At 40.0% G+C, this 23656-nt stretch overlaps 1 protein-coding gene across 2 annotated transcripts in view; it reads left to right on the top strand.

The window, feature by feature from the left end:
• The window catches only part of MICU2 (mitochondrial calcium uptake 2), a 141007-nt gene that overhangs the window by 105865 nt on the left and 11486 nt on the right, over positions 1 to 23656 (top strand). Inside the window, exons 6-8 of one of the 2 annotated variants that reach the window (XM_069883527.1) lie at positions 4696 to 4778; positions 12127 to 12189; positions 18825 to 18922. In XM_069883527.1, coding sequence (XP_069739628.1) covers positions 4696 to 4778; positions 12127 to 12189; positions 18825 to 18922 — 244 coding nt within the window. The remainder of the gene's footprint in view (positions 1 to 4695; positions 4779 to 12126; positions 12190 to 18824; positions 18923 to 23656) is intronic. The other variant, XM_069883528.1, reaches the window with a different exon arrangement.

Genomic DNA, 23656 nt, shown 5'->3' on the forward strand with positions numbered 1-23656 from the left:
TTTTTAACTTACAAATTTCTACATTATAGGAAAACATAAAGAACTATCACATGCAGAATGATAAGACCTTAATAAAAAAAGATGTAACTTTAGTTGATTGCAATTTATTTCCATAACGTTATCATTGGTCCATAGCAGCTCTTCAAAAATTATGATAATCCCTGCACCATGGAATCAGTAACGTCTTTCAAGAGGGTTTGGGAGACGGGAGACATTGTTACAGGACCACATAATAAGGGGGAAAAAGAACCATGGAGGAAGATAAATTATTTGTCTTCTGGATAGTAGTTTTAGTCATTTGAACAAAGAGGCATTAACATTATAGCTCATGCAGTGACGTAAAAAGCTGTTGTGATGTCTAAAAGGTTGTTGCCTGTAATTGATTTCTTCAAATATGCAGTGGATGATATACATAAACAGCAGACTTATGCATTGTCTTTGTGTTTGACTTCGGGGGATTTTTTGCTTTGTTCCTTTTGGCTTTATTTTCTCCAAGTATTTTGCACGTATTTTTTCCCCCTCCTTTGCCTTCTTCATTTTTCTCTCAGTAATTTTTTTTAAGAAAAACTTTCATTTGGTACTTGCTTTATCTGCAAACAGCAGGCGTTATTTGGTTGTGCGTGGAATTGATCTTGGATTTTCTGAGTTTCCTCACTCGTACTTACTCTGTGCCATCCTTTCCACCTCCCTGTGCTGCTCTGAAGAAGTGCAGATGAGGCTGGAAAATCCTGAGATTTGAGATGTGTGCAATGAGCATTACGCAATGAGACCCATAGACTAATAGCAAAGTTGTCCACATGCTTGTCCGTCTAGTAGTCCACATGCCGTCTTGCCTGACAGACTTATACAGGTCTAACAGGTAAGACAAGGGACAAAACTAGGCATACTAGATCTCACGGTATCAGTGGATGGGAAAAAGAGAGAAGGAAGCAGTCTTTCTTTTCCAGATGAGCTGTAGATGCTTGAACCTCATCACTTCCGTGGCTGCAAGGGCCATGGCAGAGCCTTAAACAATTTCACAAGGTTTCCTTGCTCTAGAATTCTACCCCCTCACGGTGTAGTACAAACAAGTAACGTTGGTCGCCAGAGAGTGGAGAGAATATGATCAACCTTCCAGTACTTAAAGGAGACCTACAAGGTGATTGAGTCACCTTCCCTGGAGGTGTTTAAAAGATGGGTGGATGAGGTGCTGAGAGGCATGGTTTAGTGACTGATAGGAATGGTTGGACTCGATGATCCAGTCAGTCTTTTCCAACCTAGTGATTCTGTGAAGAAAGCTGAGGAAGGGCTTTTTATCAGGTAGTGCTATGATAGGACAAGGGGTAACTGTTTTAACATGAAAGAAGGGAGATTTAGATTAGACCTCAGGAAAAAATTTTTTGCTCAGGATGGTGAGGCACTGGAAAAGGTTGCCCAGAGAAGTCATGGATGTCCCATCCCTGTAGGTGTTCAGGGCCAGGTTGAATGAGGTTCTGAGCAACCTGGTCTAATGGAAGGTGTCCCTGCCCATCGTGGGGGTGGGGGGGTGGAAAAGGATGATCTTTAAGGTCCCTTCCAACACAAACCATTCTGTGATTCTATGATAATGACTGTCAGTACACACCTCTCACACAGTTTAGGTCGCCCTTTTGCAACTTATGTCATTTCTCAGCAGACTGGCATTTGTTCTTACAATGTGGCATGAAGGGTGGTCTTGTAGGAAACTTCACCTAGTACACAGCATTAAATAGTATTGTGTGCATTATGATAGCATACAAATATACTATTTCACCAGTGTAACTCCTCAATGCTACACGCAACTTGTACATGCATTATACCATGTGTTCAAGTGGATTTTAGAATCAGAAATAAAACAAGAGTCTAGCCCAGTTTCAAAATATTTATCGCAACTCAAAAAAGAGTGATCTTTTTTTAAAAAATGACAACCATGACAGCCACATTATAACTTCAGAATACCTTAATTAAAGTTGCAGAAATAGGTGCCAAAGATACTATTTCTTTAAAAATCTATGGCAGCTGTAAGTAAACTCACACTGATTTATTGGTTGAAACAATTAGAAAATTGAAGCAGTATCAGCACAAGTTGTTCCACTTCTCCAGATAGTCAAATAACCCTACTTTTCACAGAATTTATATAGGAATGTATTGAACTGCAAAAACAAATGCACCTTTTGATACAGGGTAAAATACTGTGCTAATGTGGCTGCTTTGGTTACCCAGAGGAGGATCTCACCGATGATTTTGAAAGCAAATATCAACAGGCATTAGTGCCTCTATCTTTACCTAGCAAGTGTCCCATGTCAGTACACAACCTGTCTCTCTCACTGGTGAGAATGAATGTGAGATTTCTTAAAGCAGTCATTAATTTTTAAATGACTTCTAAGTCACCGACAGAACAATAGGGAAACAGGAAAAGAGCCACTAGGACAGGACAGTTCCGGTTCTGCTAACCAGACATTGCTGCTTGTCGTAAAAATGCACTGTCTTTAACAACACTGAACTTGAAAATGTAATTTTGCTCCTCCTCCTCCTCTCCTCTCCTCTCCTCTCCTCTCCTCTCCTCTCCTCTCCTCTCCTCTCCTCTCCTCTCCTCTCCTCTCCTCTCCTCTCCTCTCCTCTCCTCTCCTCTCCTCTCCTCTCCTCTCCTCTCCTCTCCTCTCCTCTCCTCTCCTCTCCTCTCCTCTCCTCTCCTCTCCTCTCCTCTCCTCTCCTCTCCTCTCCTCTCCTCTCCTCTCCTCTCCTCTCCTCTCCTCTCCTCTCCTCTCCTCTCCTCTCCTCTCCTCTCCTCTCCTCTCCTCTCCTCTCCTCTCCTCTCCTCTCCTCTCCTCTCCTCTCCTCTCCTCTCCTCTCCTCTCCTCTCCTCTCCTCTCCTCTCCTCTCCTCCGTCTCCCTCTGAAGTTTTCACCTTTACTCAAAGCTTCATTTCAATTAACCAGTCACAGAAGCTGACAGCTTGGTCAACCTGGGAATAGTTGGAGGGGAAGCACCTAAGTCTAACCTGCACTCACAGCCAAGATGAAGCCCTTCTGTTGAGATTTTGGAATTTTGCCTGATTCTAATTAAATACAAATATATCTGAGGTAGTCTTTGAACTGTGCTTATTTTACGAACACATACCTTTGTGGTTACATCATATCAGATAAGTATGTCATCTCTGAACAGTATAAGCAGCTTTAGGTCCTATATTTTCAGTAACAGCTCTCTTATCTGAAAATTGCAGCACAGATGGTATGAGTTACTATTAAATACATCAATTACTTTTATTTTAAATATGTTATAGGATAGGCTCTTCTTGCTTTTGTACTAGTTTTAATTATTACAACCCAGTTGCTGGGAAAGGGCTCTGCTATGCAGATTGTAACGGTATTTATAAAATATCCCTGCATCACAGGATTGCTCCACGGAGAACGTTATTTGGCTGCTGAAGATGTAGTTATTCCTACAATGTAAAAATAGTACTTTCTTTAACCACAGGGTATTTCTTTAACTTGCACCCATTGTAGAAAGATACTCTTAAAAGCAAGACTTAAAACTTTACAGGATGGAGCTGGAAGAATATATTTCCAAAAGAAAAGCTCTGAGGGCATTATAGTTTTTAGAGATACTACATCACTGCCCTCATGAGTCCAACACTGTTCTTGGAAGCATGAATCTATTCTAGAGACAATAGGTCCGCAGCTTTCGTGTTAATACCAGACTTGACTGGGTTGTGGAATTAATTCACCTGCTCCAGAAATTACTGGGAAAAGTGCTTGCTACTGCAGAGAACTGGAATTGCATTTCAGCAGCATGCTGCTCCTGTGTGGGCTTCCTAATGAGCGAGGCCACCTCCTGTAAGCAAAGTAAGATCAGGAAATTGTGGGAAGGAGCTTAAAACACACCGTGTTTTTACAGTGCCTGCGAGACTTGGAACTCATTACATTTTTGTGTTGAAGAGAAACATCCACTTGGTGAAGGAAATGCAGGGTAAAATTGTATAAAATTCCTGAAAAAATGAGCTTGATGAGAGTCGTACAAAACATGCTTTTGTCCAAAAAGACCAGAAAGGGTGGTTTATTACTTGTCAGTAATATTTGAGTACTTTGTTTAGGGAGGGAGGAGAAAGGAAGAAAAAAAGGCCTGGGGCTAACACAGCGGGAGCAGGAGCCGAGCGAGCTGGCCACGAGTACAAGATTGGTCTGTTTGCTGCAGAAGATTGCAAATATTGGCGAACAGTAATGCATGCAAAAAGTGCCTGAGGAGCACAGTAGCTCTTTCATGCGGCTTGGGAATAAGTATTGCTTTCTCAAGGCATGTCCCAGTCTTCTCACCTGAAAAAGGAGCTCAAAGAAACAGAGCAGAACTAGGCTTCAGAAGTTGGGCTTATGGAAACATCTGTAGAGAATGGTTAAGAGCAGGACAGTAGAACATAGGACGTTTTCACAGTTGTTGGGATCTGATGAACATTCGTGGTTGGACTTAGGCGCTGCTAGCATTTCTTGCTTTATCATTGCATCAGTTATCCCTTGAAATAGTAGTTAAAAGATGTTTTAAAAGTGTGTTTACATTTAAAGAGATACATACAGTTTACTGGAAATATCACGTACATACATAATGATGGAGAACTGATCTAGGCAATGTTCCTTTTGCATTAAATATTTACTACTGTAGAGTGTGTGTGTGCATACAATAAAATTCTTTTGCCATTTGTTGCAGAACCCCAGACTGGATTTCAGATTGCCTTTAAAATGTTGGATGCAGATGGCAATGAGCAAGTTGAAAAGAAAGAATTCTTCAAGGTATTTGCTTATATGCATATTTGTTTTGAAGTATTTAAATAGCCCAATGGGTTATAATTGCTAAATCACAGAATCACAGAATCACAGAATAACCAGGTTGGAAGAGACCCACCGGATCATCGAGTCCAACCGTTCCTATCAAACACTAAACCATATCCCTCAGCACCTCGTCCACCCGTGCCTTAAACACCTCCAGGGAAGGTGACTCAACTACCTCCCTGGGCAGCCTGTTACAGTGCCCAATGACCCTTTCTGTAAAGAATTTTTTCCTAACGTCTAGCCTAAACCTCCCCTGGCGGAGCTTGAGGCCATTCCCTCTTGTCCTGTCCCCAGTCACTTGGGAGAAGAGACCAGCACCCTCCTCTCTACAACCTCCTTTCAGGTAGTTGTAGAGAGCAATGAGGTCTCCCCTCAGCCTCCTCTTCTCCAGGCTAAACAACCCCAGCTCTCTCAGCCGCTCCTCATAAGGCCTGTTCTCCAGCCCCTTCACCAGCTTTGTTGCTCTTCTCTGGACTCGTTCCAGAGCCTCAACATCCTTCTTATGGTGAGGGGCCCAGAACTGAACACAGGATTCGAGGAGCGGTCTCACCAGTGCCGAGTACAGAGGGAGAATAACCTCCCTGGACCTGCTGGTCACGCCGTTTCTGATCCAAGCCAAGATGCCATTGGCCTTCTTGGCCACCTGGGCACACTGCTGGCTCATACTCAGTCGGTTGTCAACCAACACCCCCAGGTCCCTCTCTTCCAGGCAGCTTTCTAGCCAGACTTCTCCTAGTCTGTAGCCCTGCATAGGGTTGTTGTGCCCCAAGTGCAGGACCCGGCATTTGGCCTTGTTAAACCTCCTGCCATTGGACTCTGCCCAGCGGTCCAGCCTGTTCAGATCCCTTTGCAGAGCCTCCCTACCCTCCAGCAGATCAACACTTCCACCCAGCTTAGTGTCGTCCGCAAACTTGCTAAGGGTGCACTCGATGCCTTCATCCAGATCATTGATGAAGACATTGAACAGGGCTGGACCCAGCACTGAGCCCTGGGGGACCCCACTTGTCACTGGCCTCTAGCTGGATTTCGCACCATTTTCCACTACTCTCTGGGCCCGGCCATCCAACCAGTTTTCCACCCAGGAGAGTGTGCGCCTGTCCAGGCCAGAGGCTGACAGTTTCTCAAGCAGAACGCTGTGAGAAACTGTGTCAAAGGCTTTGCTGAAGTCCAGGAAGACCACATCCACAGCCTTCCCCTCATCCAGCAGCCGAGTCACTTTGTCATAGAAGGCGATCAGGTTAGTCTGGTCAAGACCTGCCTTTTGTGAACCCGTGTTGACTGGGCCTGATCACCCGGTTCTCTTGCATGTGCTTCATAATAGCACTCAAGATCACCTGCTCCATGACTTTCCCTGGCACTGAGGTCAGACTGACAGGCCTGTAGTTCCCTGGGTCCTCCCTGCGACCCTTCTTGTGGATGGGCACAACATCAGCCTCCAGTCCAGTGGGACTTCCCCAGTCTTCCAGGACTGTTGGAAGATGATGGAAAGGGGTTTCGCCAGCACATCCGCCAGCTCCTTCAGTACCCTAGGGTGAATCCCGTCCGGCCCCATAGACTTGTGGCTGTCCAGTCGGGCTAGCAAGGCTCTGACCACCTCCTCTTGGATCACGGGAGCCTCATTCATTAAAATTTCAAGCCTATCTTACAATCTAACCTGTGGTCATATACTTAGTAAATATTTTACATGAAAGGAGACATTGCTGTAGAAATACTTATTATATTTGAATCCACTTTTATAAGTGGTACCTTTGATTTGTATCTAAAAATCTGTTACTAGGGAGATAGAAGTTGATTCTGTGTTGTACCCTTCTTAATCCAATCAGCTACTTTAAATAATCATCTAGAAGAGTCTTTTTTTTTCTCTAAATATTTTAAGTCACTTTTTTAATTCACCATCGTTTCCTGGGTTTTATTAATTTTGTTTGCTGTTGCACAGGTTTTTTATCAATTCACACTTCAGAGAGTAACAGCAGGTTTTCCCGTATTTTCTATTAAATATGGGGGAGAATACAGATGGTTAAAAATGAAGAAAATCTTGCTCTGATGCTTTAAAGAAGAATAGGCTTAATTATATAGTTCATTCAACTTTAAAGTATTTAACAGGAAACTGTTAACTAAACGCTTCTTGTCACTGTAAAATTACTTCTAGAATGTAAAACTAGCAAATATAATTTTTAAGACTTCCCCCAGCTACATAGACTCCATTCATTGCCTCAGATCCTTCATTTGTATCGGAGGTGACTAGAGACAATTTTATAAGCTGAAATGGCCACTACAAAGCAAATTATTTTCTGTCACTAGGATGAAGTTAATGATGATCCTTAATGCAACAACTCTAGAGAACCATAGAATCCAAAACTCGATAGAGAAATGACAGAAAATATATTTAAGTGTATTTTCATAGTTGTATACTCTGAGTTAGTGATACAATAGCTGTTAGCATGCACCAATAGCCATTTTTCAGTGAAATGTCTCTTAGCAAGATTACAATTGATGAATCATACTTAAATATATTTTTAAATATTTTAAAATAGTCTTAGACTCAGTAGTATTATTTGAAAATAGTACTTTAAACTAAACCCATTTCCCAAGACAATGTTCCCAGAAGTGCCTAACTGAGCCTGCAGAGTCCCTGTATTCATTTGATGCTACACAAAGTCTTTTAAACCTGAAGAATATGGTCTGTTAAAATGTTAATTATTCTGCTGATTAAAATAAAATCAAATTCTAACTAAACTCTTCAGTTTTAGCCTACTAAGCTTGGTACAATCCTAATGAATTGTTATCAGAGTAGCAGTGCCCTCATCACTGAAATGTGTCTGTTATGGCTGTATTGTTCATCTACAAAATGCTACGTTAGAGGCGAAAATAAGTCCATGAGCACAAGTGAACAGCTTGTAGTGCCTCTGCACCAAAATGCCATGTTAGCAGCACTTCCTTTAAATAAGGACTGTGTCAGCTAAGCAAAAAAAAGTAGTTTCTTGCACAAATACAGCACAACTGTCTTTGAGAGGCACACAGTATGCCGTATCTTTAATACCCATTACTCATTTCAGGTATTCTAATTGAATCAGCCAGTAAGAACAGCAGAAAGTCATCAGGAGCAGAGGTGAAAACGTTATACGAATCATTAACAATAATTTGATTCCTGAAGAGGCAATAAAATTCCATGAAAATTATTCTATTTAGATAGATGGTTAGTTTGAATTTCCTTTATGGGCTGTATTGGTAAATTAATATGGAGTGGGCTTAAAATAAAAAATATAAATTGCCATGTCAGCTCCTAAGAATCTTTAAATTCAAACAAGTCCCACAGGATGCAGGCTAGTCAGAAGATGAGTTTTCTCATATGACTATTTACTTAACATTTATAAGCAGTGACTATTCTAAAGCAGAACTTGATTTTTTTAGGTTACTTCTGAAAAAGAAATGCTCTTGAATGTAATTATCTGGAAATACGTGTGTTAATCTTTACATGCCTTGGGTCAGTACACATCATAAAAACTTCTGTAGATAAAATAAATTAGTAAATTGTGTGGCTAATACGTAATTTGTCTTGTCCCAGTTGGCATCTCAGGAACATACATCTGAACTATCCTGTTAGTTATTTCCACACTGTTTTTGACAACAGTATCAGGAAACGTGTGAGAGAAAAGGGCAGTGGAAAAGAGTAGTGAAGAAACAGTAATCAGGAGACAGTTACTGTAAGCTTGATGTGATGGGAAAAGAAATTTCAGTGCTAGCTCATTTTCTTGCTTTGACACTTCTCCCTCCTTCCCATCTATTATAAACCTGTTAGACATCTATGTACATCTACATTATTTGCTGATCTAGGCAGTAAATTCTTTGAGGTAAGAACTTAGCCTTTTTGTTTGCAAAATGTCCATCATTCTTTAAATTGTGTTTATCTCAGCTCTCACATGTTACTGGATAAACAGGCACAAGATGTTTCATGTGGATCATTCAGGAAAGGGAGAAGGGTGATAAGCAGAAGCTACAACCCAAGTCCTTAGTGCCTGCAACACATAATAGAGACAGGCTGTTCGGACCTCTGTGGATCAGACACTAAAGGAGTGAGAGATGCAGGATTTCCTAGTAGATTCAGGAAATCTTGAATACAATTCCGTGTTTTCAACAAGAGACTTTATCTTGTCCTCCATAGCTTTTCAATTTCTGTGCACATTTTCCTCCTTTCCAGTAGGAGTCAAGAGTCCCTACCCAGGGAGAGATTCTTACTCTCTCTCCTTCCTTCTTCTCTGTATTCAAGCCAGTCTAATTTTAATTTCTGCTTCATTCATGTTTCAATGGTAACATTCACAATACAAGAGATATTTCAGTATTAGGTCCCAGAATCACGCCAGTCTGTATTTTGAGGTAGGCATCCACAAGGATTTGTTGCTTTGCCCTGCAACTCCAGGGTGAAGATAATGTGGTAGAAATGGCCTGTTCACAGATATTAGTTGCCATTCTTTAATCAGCCCCCGCCAGAATGCAAAGACTTAGAGCCATGTTATCTGCGTCTTTGTGAGGACAATAAGATACTTTTGTGAACTCTGCACTTCCAAGACATTCACATAAAACTCGGTAATGGGGGATTTCATAGAATCATAGAATAACCAGGTTGGAAGAGACCCGCCAGATCGAGTCCAACCATTCCTATCAAACACTAAACCATGCCCCTTAGCACCTCGTCCACCCGTGACCCTTTCTGTGAAGAATTTTTTCCTAATGTCCAGCCTAAATCTCCCCTGGCAGAGCTTGAGGCCATTCCCTCTTGTCCTGTCCCCTGTCACTTGGGAGAAAAGGCCAGCACCCTCCTCTCTACAATCTCCTTTCAGGTAGTTGTAGAGAGCAATGAGGTCTCCCCTCAGCCTCCTCTTCTCCAGGCTAAACAACCCCAGCTCTCTCAGCTGCTCCTTGTAGGACCTGTTCTCCAGCCCCCTCACCAGCTTCATTGCTCTTCTCTGGACTCGCTCCAGAGCCTCAACATCCTTCTTGTGGTGAGGGGCCCAGAACTGAACACAGTATTCGAGGAGCGGTCTCACCAGTGCCGAGTACAGAGGGAGAATAACCTCCCTGGACCTGCTGGTCACACCGTTTCTGATCCAAGCCAAGATGCCATTGACCTTCTTGGCCACCTGGGCCACTGCTGGCTCATGTTCAGTCGCTGTCAACCAACACCCCCAGGTCCCTCTCCTCCAGGCAGCTTTCTAGACAGACTTCTCCTAGTCTGTAGCACTGCACAGGGTTGTTGTGCCCCAAGTGCAGGACCCGGCATTTGGCCTTGCTAAACCTCATGCCATTGGACTCTGCCCAGCGGTCCAGCGTGTTCAGATCCCTTTGCAGAGCCTTCCTACCCTCCAGCAGATCAACACTTCCACCCAACTTAGTGTTGTCCGCAAACTTGCTAAGGGTGCAAGACTTGTGCACATAATAACTCATGTACATTGATCCGAGACCTCACATCAATAATAAGGCTACCAAAGATCCCAAAATCTCCAAAAACTACTGGGAATGTAAGTGGGGTAACCCTGATGGCACATGCAAGAGCTACGTGATTCAGACTTTCTAAATAGATTGTCTTTATACACTTGTCCTGGATAACAGATACCACAAAAAAACTTTCAGAGGTTCATTTAGGGCTGAATGAACCAGCAGTTGTGGTGGTTTCATACCAAGCACCTCTGCAGTCCTAGAGTATCTGCAAGCACTAACTTCTCTTAAACAACTGGAAGATGCTCTTTGATTGACACAACCTTTCTATCAGCTCTTGTCTTCTTCAGAAAAGATTACTTCTTAGTATGTCTTTAGTAAAGAGACATCAGTTGCGCATAATAGGTCTCATTATCTTTGAATTAGCCATTAGTGTCTTCCAGTGATGAAAAGCTGTAAATACAGATAAATGTTACGTGGGGCTGTTGAGTATTAGAGTCCATTTCTTGAGGGCAGAAGCTAAAGAGTAGTTGCTACCCTGTGCTGGAGAAAATCTAAAAACTACTGAGCAGAATTTCAAGCACTATAAGGATTTACATACACTGTAAGAAAACAATAAATAAATATTTCAGAACAGTTGGGGAAAAAAATTATATTGCGTGTGTATAGGTATGACATGGCATTTAAAAATAACACTGCCCTCACTGTCCTGAGGAACTCAAAAATTGAGGCTATTAAAAAAAAGATGAATTTGTCAAGATTTGAAGGCCAAGGTAAGACTTTTGGCAACACAAACAGGTAGTTTTTTCCTACTTACTACTTACAAGCCCATATCATTTCTCAATAAAAATCATAAGAAAAAATGGGGAAAAAATAAAGCCCTGAAAAGAGATTTGAAAACCTCACAAAAAGCGGCTGTTCAAATTTGGTCATGGATTTTTTTCCTAAAGTCTCCAAATCCAGAGTGCTTGTTGTAAGTCGTTATCTATACCTGAAATGTAATAAGTCCCTTGTTCTTTCATTTTTGCTGTCCTTTTGAGGATTCATGCAAATGTCTGTGAAAGGTAGGTGTAGCTTGTGCTATGTTGCAATCACTCATTCTTGGGGTAGTGTTGACCTCCCAGGCTAAAATACCATGAAAGAATCCTTGCAGCTGGGATGTCCCTGACGTGCTGCAAATTAATGCACTTTCTGTATTGCCTTAGAGCTCTGCTTGGGACAGTGGAAGTTTGATTTTTAAATGTGAGTCATTTTAGTACTTCCAAAAATCTTCTTAGCTAACACATTTGAGATTCATTTATTTGTGGAGTAGAGGGGAAACTCAAACCACGTTCTGCTTAATGCCAGTTCTGAAAATACATTTCTTATTTAATTAAATTATTCTTTCTTGAATAACTGCATATAATCTCATTTTTCATCTCTAGAAGATCATGTCTGTAGCAGAACTATAAAAGCTACGCAAACCTCTAAAACTATGTAAAGCTGTCTAGAAGTACAGCATGAAGATCACAGAACAATTTTTATTTCCAGAATGAGCTTTGATGTTGTTCCCCTGAGTTTCAAATTCATATGGAGTGAATGCTAAGCTTCTAGTGCAAGAAAATCTCTAAAACTAGAGTAAGTGCTGAGCTGCAACAGAAAGGTTCATATGTTCTGCTTTGTTATATTAACCACAGCTGATAATACATTTCTGGGGAAAAAAGTGTGTCAGAGTAGCAAAATACCCTTAAGTATGCAAATATTTTGTCATGACTGGAGAACCTTGCAGACCTATAATGGCTTCATAATTAAGAAAAGGAGATATTGATGCAAGTTTCTGAAAAAGGAGACCAGTTTTGTAATTTTCCTGTATTTTTTCATGTTTTAACAAATACAGCTACAGAGAATCATTGGGAAAGAAGATGATTTGAAAACAGCTGGAGAAGAAACTATATTTCAGGTATGAAATAGAGATAGATTTTACTTCACAAAAGCATTGTCATATTTCCCATGAACATTGTTGTGTTTTCAGAGTTTTTAGATAAGTATATAAGCATCGATATTAGTGCTTTATTTAAATGAAAGTGCACAGTTTGTCTACTACTTTCTAACTGTGAAAGAAAAATGTTTGTAATTTCTGAATTTCCTGATGAAATGTATGGAATTAATGTATTTTATTACTGTGTGCTCACTTTGTTATTTAGGTTCTGTAAGCCTCTGTTTCAAAGTAACATTTCTACTTTCTTTGGAAAAATCTCTGTATCACCATATGAGAAGAGATGACTTTTCGGAGAGAAACTGATACCGTAAACTTACTTAAGTGCTGCTGTTGCAGTAATATCAGCTTGTTCTGAGTTGGTTTGAAATGAGCAAAGGCAAAGATTGCTTTAGGTAGGTCTGTTTCCAGAAACAAATGGCTTAGGTGCAGACCTGAAGAAGTAGAGTATGATCTTGGAGTGTGATCTTCCAGCTGGGTTAGAAGTTTCAATGGATTGCAGACCATTAGCAAGTGCCAAATACAGCTCATCAGTGAAAGGAGCAGATAAATTTCTGCTCTCTTCTGGCTGTTTTCCTCTGAATTCTGCCAGTATAACCTACCTTTTTCCTTGCGTGGAGTCTTTGCTAGCTCCTGTAAGATTGAATGAGGCTGAGAACAGAGAGGGGAAGGTATGAGCATACTGAAAACAGAATCACAGGACAGAAAAGAAAGGTTGGAAGATCTATAGAAGGTTGGAAAAGATCTAGAAGGTCATCAAGTCCAACCATAAACCTGATACTGCCAAGTTCAGTGCTAAACCACGTTTCCAAGCACCACATCTAGACGTATTTTAAACACCTTCAGGGATGGTGACTCAACCACCTCCCTGGGCAGCCTTTCCCAGTGCCCGACAACCCTTTTGAAGTAATTTTTCCTAATATCCAGTCTAAACCTCCTGTGGTGCCACTTGAGGCTGTTTCCTCTTGTCTTATTGCTTGTTACTTGGGAAAAGAGACCGGTACCCACCTCCCTACAGCCCCCTTTCAGGGAGTTGTAGAGACCAATAAGGTCTCCCCTCAACTTCCTCTTCTCCACTTCCCTCAACCACTTCTCGTAAGACTTGTCCTCCAGCCCCTTCACCAGCTTTGTTGCCCTTCTCTGGACACACTCCAGTACCCTAATGTCTTTCTTGTAGACCAAAATTGAACACAGGATACAAGGTGAGGCCTCACCAGTGTCAAGTACAGAGGGATGATCACTTCCCTACTCCTGCTGGCCACACCATTTCTTGTACAAGCCGGGGTGCTGTTGGCCTTCTTGGTCACCTGAGCACGCTGCTGGCTGACGTTCAGCCAGCTATCAACCAACACCTCCGAGTCCTTTTCCACTGCGCAGCTTTCCAGCCACTCTTCCTCAAGCATGCAGCATTGCATGGGGTAGTTGTGACCAAAGTACAGGACCTGACACTTAGACAGAAGAAGCTGATGAACTGGGGCGAAGCGGGGAGAGAGTACAGATGGATTATATCCAGCCATTACTATAAGGAGCTGCTTGCATCTGCAGCACTGCTTTTGTTGCACGCTTAAATTGGATAGTGTAGCTGAAAGATGCGTTTGTCACCACAAACTTGCTTTCAGTTATGAACTGCAAATGGATAATTAGGCATGGGGCAGCCATCGTTCATTTTGGAAGCATTCAGTAAGAAATTTATACAGGGCTCTGCTTTATTAACCTGTTATGCATCAGCACTTCGTACAAAGAGTTGGTCCAGCTCTTGTTCTTTGCTTTTTTACCTGCCTGGGATATAAAATGAAAGTGGCATCATTGCTAACACCTTTAATATTTACTGGGCATAAACAGAAACTGTCTTCTGATGCATAAAGGTTTTGCTCCCTCAATATGCATCCAGAGTTCAATTAAAATGACTAACGACCATATCCTTTTTTGAATCTTTTCATCAGTCACCAGGTTAAAATAGCTGGGATTAGTAGGGTTGTCTCCTGCTCAAAACCAATTTCAATTGAGACTTAACTGCCATGGCAGTGGGAGAAAAGGACCTTTATTCTGCATGAATGCACAGCTATAGGATAAGATTTCCAGAGAAACTTCGATACAGTTGGACAGATTTAGTTATAAACACATAAGCTTATTGGGAGCTAATTACATACCTGAGCCTGAATGTCTCTATTTTATCTTGCTTAAAATTTGTTTTCAGAATTCTCCGTTGAGAATAATCTGAAGTTATTGCAACCAGAAAACATTATTTTGTATGGTTAAAAATGGTATTATTGTCTGTTCAAAAGAGGAGTTAAATAGTTTTGGGGAGTAAAGCTTCTTTGGGGAGTAAAAACTCTTCTGGTCTCTATATTTCTACCTGGCAAAGTCCAAATTATTACTTTTCTTCTATTTTTTATTTTCTTCCCTTTCTCCGTTTCTCCCAGAAGAAGTTGATTATCTTTATAAGCAGTGAATCAGTGCATATGCTTTTACCTCTTATTTTTAATAATTATGGTAGTCCTAGTATGACTTTCAGGAAAAGCAGATAAGGCATAAAAATGTGGGGTTTTAATTGACTATGTTATTTTAAAGTTGAGATACTGAAACAGAAATCTGGTATTTGCGATAGTTCATCATTTCCACAACGCTTGTACAATTTGCATATAAGCTTGCTGGTTGTTCAAAGTAATCACAGTCTCTACTACTAGATAGAAAATGTTACTAACATGAAAAAAAGGTATAAACTTTAGTCAGCAATTTTATTTAATCACCAGGTACATCCAGGTATGTCCCCTGTCCCATGTGTAGACAGAAGTCCCAGTCAATCATTTACTGGATGGAGATACTACTCAATACTCATTGAGATGCTGTGTTAGGAAAAGAAAAAGCAGTTTGCGTGCTGTGCTCCCAGGGTGCTTGTTTCTCTGCCACTTTTACTGAGACTTTGACTGGCACATCTAAAATTCAAAGTTTCACCACCTAGTAATGAACTTTGTACGGGATTGCAGTGGACTTTGTTATCTGAATAAAAATATTTCAGTTGAGGAGTTTCTTTTTCCAATATTAAAGTTGATGTGGAAGAAAAGCCAAAGAATCTGCCCAGCCTTAACTGGCTCAGTCTTTTGGGAAGGTCCACACTGACTTCTCCAGAGCAGGCAGTCTGATGTACTCATGGCACAGGCACACGTGCACACAGTGAACAAGAGATTACAGGCAGACTTACAAGACTGGCAACCTGGTTCTTTTTAACTAGAGTGGTGCAGAAGTTAGAAGGCACTAACCACACAGCATAGGAATTCCATGGCATTAGTTGTCACTTAAAACAACAACAAATCCACAGGTAATGGGAATGCTGAATGTTGTTGAATGCTTCTACCCAGAACTGAGCTGTAGAATATGTCTCATTGTCTTGGAGAGTCTCAAAATGAGAGAAAGTTGGATGTTCTTGAGCAATGTTTGAAGCTAGGCTGCTTAGAGTGAAGTCTAGATTGCCTCCAGGGGTTGCCAGAAGCCTGGCATGATGAATTGACTGACCTAGTAGCTGAAAAACAAAGAGCATTTCAGATAAGTGGACTCAGAAAAATTTGCAAATACTTAGTCTTAACTTTGGAAAGATTTGGGACACTACTAGCAGATCAAAACAAAGGTATTGTTTTTCTTGACTCTTCTCTCCTTTCTGCCCCTGTTCTTCATTTATTCCCTCTCCTTATATCTTAACAAAAAACAATTTCAATCCAAAATATATATTAATTTTACCATTTCTATTAAACAAGACATTGCGCAGCAAATACCATCTCCCAGGAAGCAAGTAAGAAAGCAAGGAACATATTACAGATTCTAATCATGATAAATACTTACCAGTCATGCCTCAGGCAAATTCTGCAATGAAGGATGGTAAGAATCAAGAGACAGTAAGTCTGCTAACATTTCAGAGGAGTTTTGAAAATCAGTTAGGTACATTATTCTGAAAATCCTGTCTCACTGTGCGGTAAGTTTCTTTTTCGTGGCACTTGTTGCTACTTGCTGCAGTATCAGGTCCTAAATGTCAGAAGCTCAGTGGGTAGCTACAGGATTAGGTAGGTCTGTGTCCGTGACTCAGTGTTTGCAGCATCAACCTTCTGTGTTAACAGTCTGTGTAATAAGGAATAAATGTTGTGTTATCTGATCTTGCTTAAAAAGGAACAGTTGCATAATTCAGCAGTTCATGGTGCTTTTGAGAAGTGTACAAGGTATTATTACTCTAGGAAGAAAAGCCTGTATTTGTATCATAATATGTACACACACGTTCAGTAGTTCATATAGACTTGTGAGGCATCAGGGCTTGGTCTTGGGGATTCCTTGTCTGAATCATCAGACACCGGAACGTGTCTGAGTTCCCCAGCTGAGATCCATATCCCTGCCCCATCCTGCACTTGTATCGAGATGAGACTCAGAACATCACTATGGTTTTGCTGTTGTGTGCCTCAGCTTTCTCTAAAGCACACAGCCCAAAATGCTGCTGTGGTGCTCCCTCCCAGGGCTGAAGCCACCAGATACACCAGAATACAAACTTTCACTCAATTTAGATAGTAGCTCTGTAACTCAAAGCCCCCAGTCTGGTCCTTTTTAGAGTTCCAGGATTAGGTTACCACTTCATTCTTACTGCCAAGGGCGACATTCCAAAGGTAAGTTATTCTTTTACATAAGCTCAAGAGGGTGAGGTGTTAGAAATATTAATAGAACTCTCATTATCTTCTAACAAAGATTTGTCATGTCGGTACTAATTTATACAGCTAAGCAGCAAAAGCTAATGATTCTATGGACAAAAAAGCATTATGTACTAACATGTACTTTATTTTAATAGTTTTAACTCTAGGAGAAACAATTTTTTGAAACTTTACCCTTAAGCTGTAGTCTCTGTAGTCTCCTATTGCATACCCTGTTTTAAAGAAATGTACTGTTTTGTAGTTTTAAAATACATTTAACTCTCACTAACATGGTGTTTGGACATCTGCCAATTCCACTTTGGAATTTCCACTGATAAAGAGGGTAGCCAACAAGTAGGTGCATATTTGTTATAAACCCAGGGATAGGCTTTGTCATCTCAGATAAGATGAGATAGGTATTGTTTGTACATCTTCTTCTAGCTTGTAACTAGAGAAACATGAATAGAAGAAAAAACTTTTTCTGCTACAGACTTATAAACTCCGTTTTTCTGTTTCCTTTCCATCCAACACCAATTTTATTGTGAGGCAAGTAAATTGGAAGCATTAAATTGCATAATCATGAGTTCATTTTTAAAAATTACAACAGCAAGCTTATTTCTTGAATTCTGCAAGTCTCCTTTAACATGTAAGCAAAAAAAAAAAAGAAAAAACACAAAAAGCTGATTAAATCTCACTGCAGTGAAAAATATGTGGATTCTTCTGTTTCTTCTTAAAGAACTTTGCATTCTGACGCATAGTTTGAGTTTGAATTTCAAATAAGCATACATGAATGTTTGACTTTTGACTTTCAAAAAAGCATATACCAATGTTTATGCATCAGTCTTCACAGTAATCTGAAGTGCTTAAACTTTAAAAAGATAGTTCTTGTGGGTATTTAAATATTCTTTGCCTGCAGTTAAATGATAGAAGTTCAATAAGGACAGTTTGCATATGGCTTGAAAAGTTTTTTTTCTACATTCACTCATAAATAACTTGTATCACTGGCTTTTAGTGAATTGTAGCTTGCAGTGGAAATGAGAAATGTTACCTCTTTAACTATGAAATAACTGTGTCACATATGCAGTAAGCATGAAACACACAGTGGGCTAATGGGACTTGTTATTGATGATGCTGAAAGCTAGATAACCATTAGTATTAAATCTTATGAATAGACTCGTCTTTCATCTTGCCTCTTCAACCAGATAAAAGACACAGAGGCTATTTAGATGTCATAAGAATAGTTTGTTGAAATCCCTCCAGACTTACTCTCTTCATGTTGCTTAGTGTTTTGTTGCGTTCAAAGAAATGACAGTGTGCTAGTGCTGAAAGAAGACTAGAACAGAAATGCAGCATTATGCGTGGGTTTAGGTTTGTTAAAGATGCTCTTGAGTTGAAATAACTTGCATCCTTTGGCTACACAAATCTCTTCATCAGATTTAAAAAACAGATAGAAAAGTCAGTAACATTGAAAAAGTGCAAGAAGCCTTGCAAGACTGTGTTATAATAGAGCACTGAATGTTTGTGGTTTTCTAGTTTCATTTCTTAAAGTATCATGGATGTTTTTAAATGGCTGTAACACATTAGAAATATCTGACTAAAAACTTTTTTATAAAGCTATTAGTTTTATTTAAAGCTTCGATTCCCCTAACCGTAATGGTTTTTAGGGATTTAACTAGCTATCTTCTCAGTTCAAATAATAAAATACACCAAAGGTGGTTGTAAATTGTACTCATCTTTCATACAGAATACTTAGAGGCAGAACGTGTAGTACTGTTACCAAGAGTTATTCAGCTCTGAGGGCTTTGGGAACAGTAATTAAATTGCAAATATCTCTTGTGAAATTCCAATTCAAATAAATATTTCCAGATTTGTGGTGAATAGATACTAATAAACATACAGTGTATAATAATTAATCATACAGTTTCTGTTTTATAGGGAGCAGAACTGGAAAGCTGTGGTGTTAATACCATGCTGCTGGTACATTTCTTTGGAAAAGAAGGGAAGGAAAAACTTCGCTATTCTGAGTTTTTCAGGTATTTTTTCAGCTAAGCAAGCCTAACAGCCACCACTCCTGTTCCTACCCCCTCCACTTTGCACCAACACTGGCATCAATGTGACCCCGACACTGAGCTGGTTCAGAAAGTTAAGTAGGTAAAGAAGTGGGAGATTAATCATGATTTGCATGATTAAATATCTTCTCTAGCTCATGGGGCCTGCTGCCTGCAGGAGGAGTTGAGCACTGCGGTAACTCCAAAGCAGCAATGGGCCTGGAGGCCATGGGAGCCGAGATTGATGTTCTTGTCAGCTGTGTGATGGCATATTCCTTAAGACAATATGATTCATGAGTATTTTTCTTGATCAAGTCACCAAAAAAGTGACTACTAATCAATTAAAAAAACTTTTCTGAGCTGAGACACCCCCTTCCCCGTTACAAGCGTCATGGTAGGCTACAGGCAACTTCTCTGCTCACTTCAAATTCCAGCTTCTCTTGAAACTTTACCTGTGCCTTTCCCTTTGTCTTTGAGCTACTTTTGCAATCACACTGTGCAGATAATTTTTAGGTCAGAGCTGAGAATGGAGCCAGATAGTGAATCCCACCATCAGACTGAACCTGCAGTGGAAGTCTGAATGGCCAATACTCCCGAAAGTGTAGCACTGTATACCTGTCTGTTTCACCTTAAGCTCTGCAAAATCAGAAGCTAATAGAAGGTTCTAAAACTGAGGTAAGGAATCGTTCAGTTTATACGTCAAATACGTGTCAGAAAGGTGGTGTGATCCTTGTCTACATCAGAGCATGAAGTTCTGTGGTTGTTTTGACTTGAAGACCCAACTGGTTATCAGCTGTTAGTGTTTTAATTGGGTGAGATTCTTTCTTCCAATGTTTGTTTCAGTCAGTAACGATGACCATCACCTACAAAGCATCACAACTTCACTCTCTGTTACTTGGGAGATCAATTTCTTCTGCTAGTATGAACTCCAGACACATTGTGCTATGTGAACATGAGCCCAAAATCCAAATGCACTTGTTCTTTGAGATAAATGGAAGTTAAATGCCTAAATACCTGTGTGAATCTTGACACACATCTTATAGCACAACATCAAGAGAAGATTATCTACATTGGTATTACCTTTTCTACAAAAATGATCAGTCATTTACAGACTGCAAAAATAAATTGGGATAATATATTTTACTTCAATTTATGTTCAGAAACAGAGAATCTGCTCCAGCCCTTGTTAAATTAATGCTGTTGCAATTAGTAGAGGTTTGGGGAAAGGCAGAGTAGAAAAGGAAGAGTGGCAATTTTTCTAAGGCTCAGAAGTGTTCAGCTCCATTGGCTCTGGCACACACTGGTCTTCAAATAAACAACCTTTCTCTTTTGAAGACCTCGACTCAATAGGAATCTGAGTGAGTAAAGTAAGTTTAAGATGCCTCCAGCTCCCTTTTCTATAAATACCATAGATCCTGTCAATGAAACAAAAGGCAGAGAACACCAGTAAAAGGTGGTGTTTGCATATACAGTGTAAACTGAAAAGCCTCAGGTTTTAGATAAAATCCTACACTGACCAAATGAGGCATGACATTGATGAAACTATGTACCTAGTACATTCAGAACGTGTAGGTTAAAGACCTTTGCCTACCACACAGACAGAGGACTGTAATCAAAATCAAACTCCCACATCGTGCTCTTAAAATTTGTGGGGTAAGTGTAAGGTTTAATGCAGGTAATTTTTCAGCAGTGGCAGTTATGTTTCATAGGGCTGGAATGTGCCTCTTTATCACTGCCCAGACACTCCATCTCAGTTGCAACATGACAGTGAAGTTTGTTTAACACACAGAAAGGTGAATAAAAGGATCACTGTCTTTTTAACCTGTGTGAAGATATCACCTTTCACGTGATTTTATTTGCAAGTAAATCAAGCACATCATTTCTGGGTTCCTATTGTTCAGAGAAAATGTGATTTCTATCTGATAGCCTCTCATAACATTTTACCTTACGCGGGAAGCTATTGTTGGCTGTTTGATCAAAGTGCCACACTGTTTTTACAAGAGATGACTGATGAGCTGTACAGACATATATCATTGTCAAAAGCAGAAAATAACTATGGCAAATGCTTTTATCATTTTCCAAGTTCTTGCCTAGAAAGCTTTTCCATTGATCAGTGTAGTACCTAGTAGAAAGTAGAGGTGATTAGGTTTGATTAGGACACACTAAAACTTGTCACTAGTTAAATACAGTGTTGTACAGTCCTTGAAACTAAAAAAATAAAAGGCAGGAATGCTTTCTTTGTGAAATTTCACTGTCCTTACATGGGAATTCAGAAAGCTGAAACTAGTGTTCTCACTCCATTACTTGCATATATTTTCCTTGTGCTTCCTCCTTTTCAGTTTGGCTGCCATTAAAAAATCCTTTTGTAAGTGTGCAACCGTCTGTATCTACATGTACACCAGTGCTGCCTCACCCTTTGAGCCCACAGCCCAAACATTTAAAAAATGTCAGATAGCCACGGTCAATATATCAGGGCAATTAATTTGCCCTGTTTTCCTTTCTTTGCATTCAGATGGCACAAAGAAAATGGAAACTGTCTACATCTCTTCAGGGAATGTGGAGCTGATGTAGGCCAGTTCTTGTGCCTCCCTTCCTACTGCCCAGAACACGGTAGGGACACTGGTTATAGGGATGGAAAATGGTTAAACATGCTGTGCTCCATCTGTCTCCAAATGGTGCCGGGTTCTTGGGAAATCACAGGTAGGTGATACACACAATGACAGTCCTCAGGCTGTTTTTCACCTGACATAAAGAATGAGACCATGGAATAGAATATCAGAGCACTTTTCAACCTATCTTGGGCTGCTGGGAGCATGGAAGTGAAGAAGTAACCTTTCCATAGGTATTTTGTGACACCACCCAAGCTCTTTTCTCACTATCCTTCAGCATATGATCAAAACAGCAATCGAAGCGGCTCCTTTTCATTCTGCGCTGAACAGCAGTGGTAGGACTCTTGCTTCATTCTGCAGCTTCTCCTGGCACTGCTTAGAGGTAGAGGAAGCTATCCAGGACACACACCATCCTCTATCTTTCCCATAGTAAAACAGGGTGGTTTCAGAGGTCTCAAGGAACACATCATTCAGTTCCAGACTGCTACGTGAGTTCTTGAAGTTGTATTGTCCTCAACATAAGGACAATATGATAATTACTCATAAAAATTCAGAACTTCAAAAGCAACAGTTTGTTTCCCTGGCAAAATTTAGGGAGTGTAAATCTAAATTATCCTGGAGTATGTGTACATCACTAGTACGAATGGAGCTGGAATCATTATTCTCGTGTATCAGTTTGAGAAAATAAAAATACATAGTAAGCCTAAAGTCATGTAACAAAGAAGGGTAGATTTAGTACAAGAAACTGCAGCGAGGTGAGACTTTCTACTCAGAAGATCTGAACAAGCTTCTGTTTCAGATGACCACCACTCAGTTTTACATCTCAACTTCTAATACACAGCCCAGTCTTAGAGAATGTCAGATTTCAAACAGGAAGCCAGAATTTCTCTGGAATTCCAGGCTTTTTATTCTTTTCCATGGGTTTCCCCTGTATTTTGAGACACAAATAATTTTTGGTCTTTTCCTTCCAAACAATATTTCACTTGTGCTTTTATTTCCAGCTATATTGTATGTACTATGAGTAGAAAACTGTTTAGTTTTCTAGGTATAACAAATATTTCTTCTTGACAGCCACTGTTTTTTTTTTCCCTAAAGAAAGTCCCTTACTGATCTTGTTTAAGTATGTCTAATCCTAAATAAAAGAGGAGACAGTAATTCACTCCCTAAACAGTTTACAACTGCTATGATTTTTTTTTCAGTTATCTGTCCCCGAGCAAGCTTAAATCTCTCACAATCTCATTGAAGGGAAGAAAAAAAAAAAAAGAAAGGAAAAAGTGCAGAGAGTATGGAAAGAATATTCCAAAAACTTTCTAATCATTGTGGTTTTTTCTTGGGATGGATTACAATAGTCTTTCCCGGTATGGTTAAATAATGGGCATCTTTTAATCATATAAGGAAAACTAACCTTTCAAATCCAGTTGATGGCATTTTCTTACCTGATTTGTTACTTCCAAACCTCTTATCAGTTAATAGAATTTTGCCCCAGAAATATTCTTTAATCATTTTTTCTTTGTTATTGTCTGCTTTAGCTTGAAGGTCACAAATTTCTTAAGCGTACGCAAAACATGCCTTTTGCCTACATGTCCAGTTTTTTTCCTTCAGTATTTTGAATTCCTTGGTACATATCATTTTAAACCTTCATTTAAGTAACCAGAATGACCTATGCAGAACCACACTGCACATGCTGACATTTTTGATGTTCTGGGTTTGTGCCAATGCGTGGATGCAGAATCTCTTTCAGGTAGCATCATCAGCCAGTAGAAATTTGACTGTGATGATGGCTTTTACTTTTCCAGTCATTTTCATCTAGGGATTTGGAAGTGCTTTACAGAAATAGAGTACGATTTCCTCTTTATTTGTCTCTGTACCTACACTTGTGTCTATATATGTATATAGAGCCCTAGTAAATATAGAGCCTGGATCTTGTGAAACCAGGATCAGACAGTGAGGAAGTAGAGGTGGGAACAAAATCTGGCTTCAGGAGTATATATTTCTATAATAACTGAATCTGAATATTCCCAAATACTAGTAAAGATGCTGAGAAGAATCTCTATTTCTTCCTTTCCTACGTACCTAGCAAAGAAGTAGCTTGATTAATTTCTACAGAATG

This window comes from Phaenicophaeus curvirostris, chromosome 1 (assembly GCF_032191515.1).
Source record: "Phaenicophaeus curvirostris isolate KB17595 chromosome 1, BPBGC_Pcur_1.0, whole genome shotgun sequence".
NCBI classification, from domain to species: domain Eukaryota; kingdom Metazoa; phylum Chordata; class Aves; order Cuculiformes; family Cuculidae; genus Phaenicophaeus; species Phaenicophaeus curvirostris.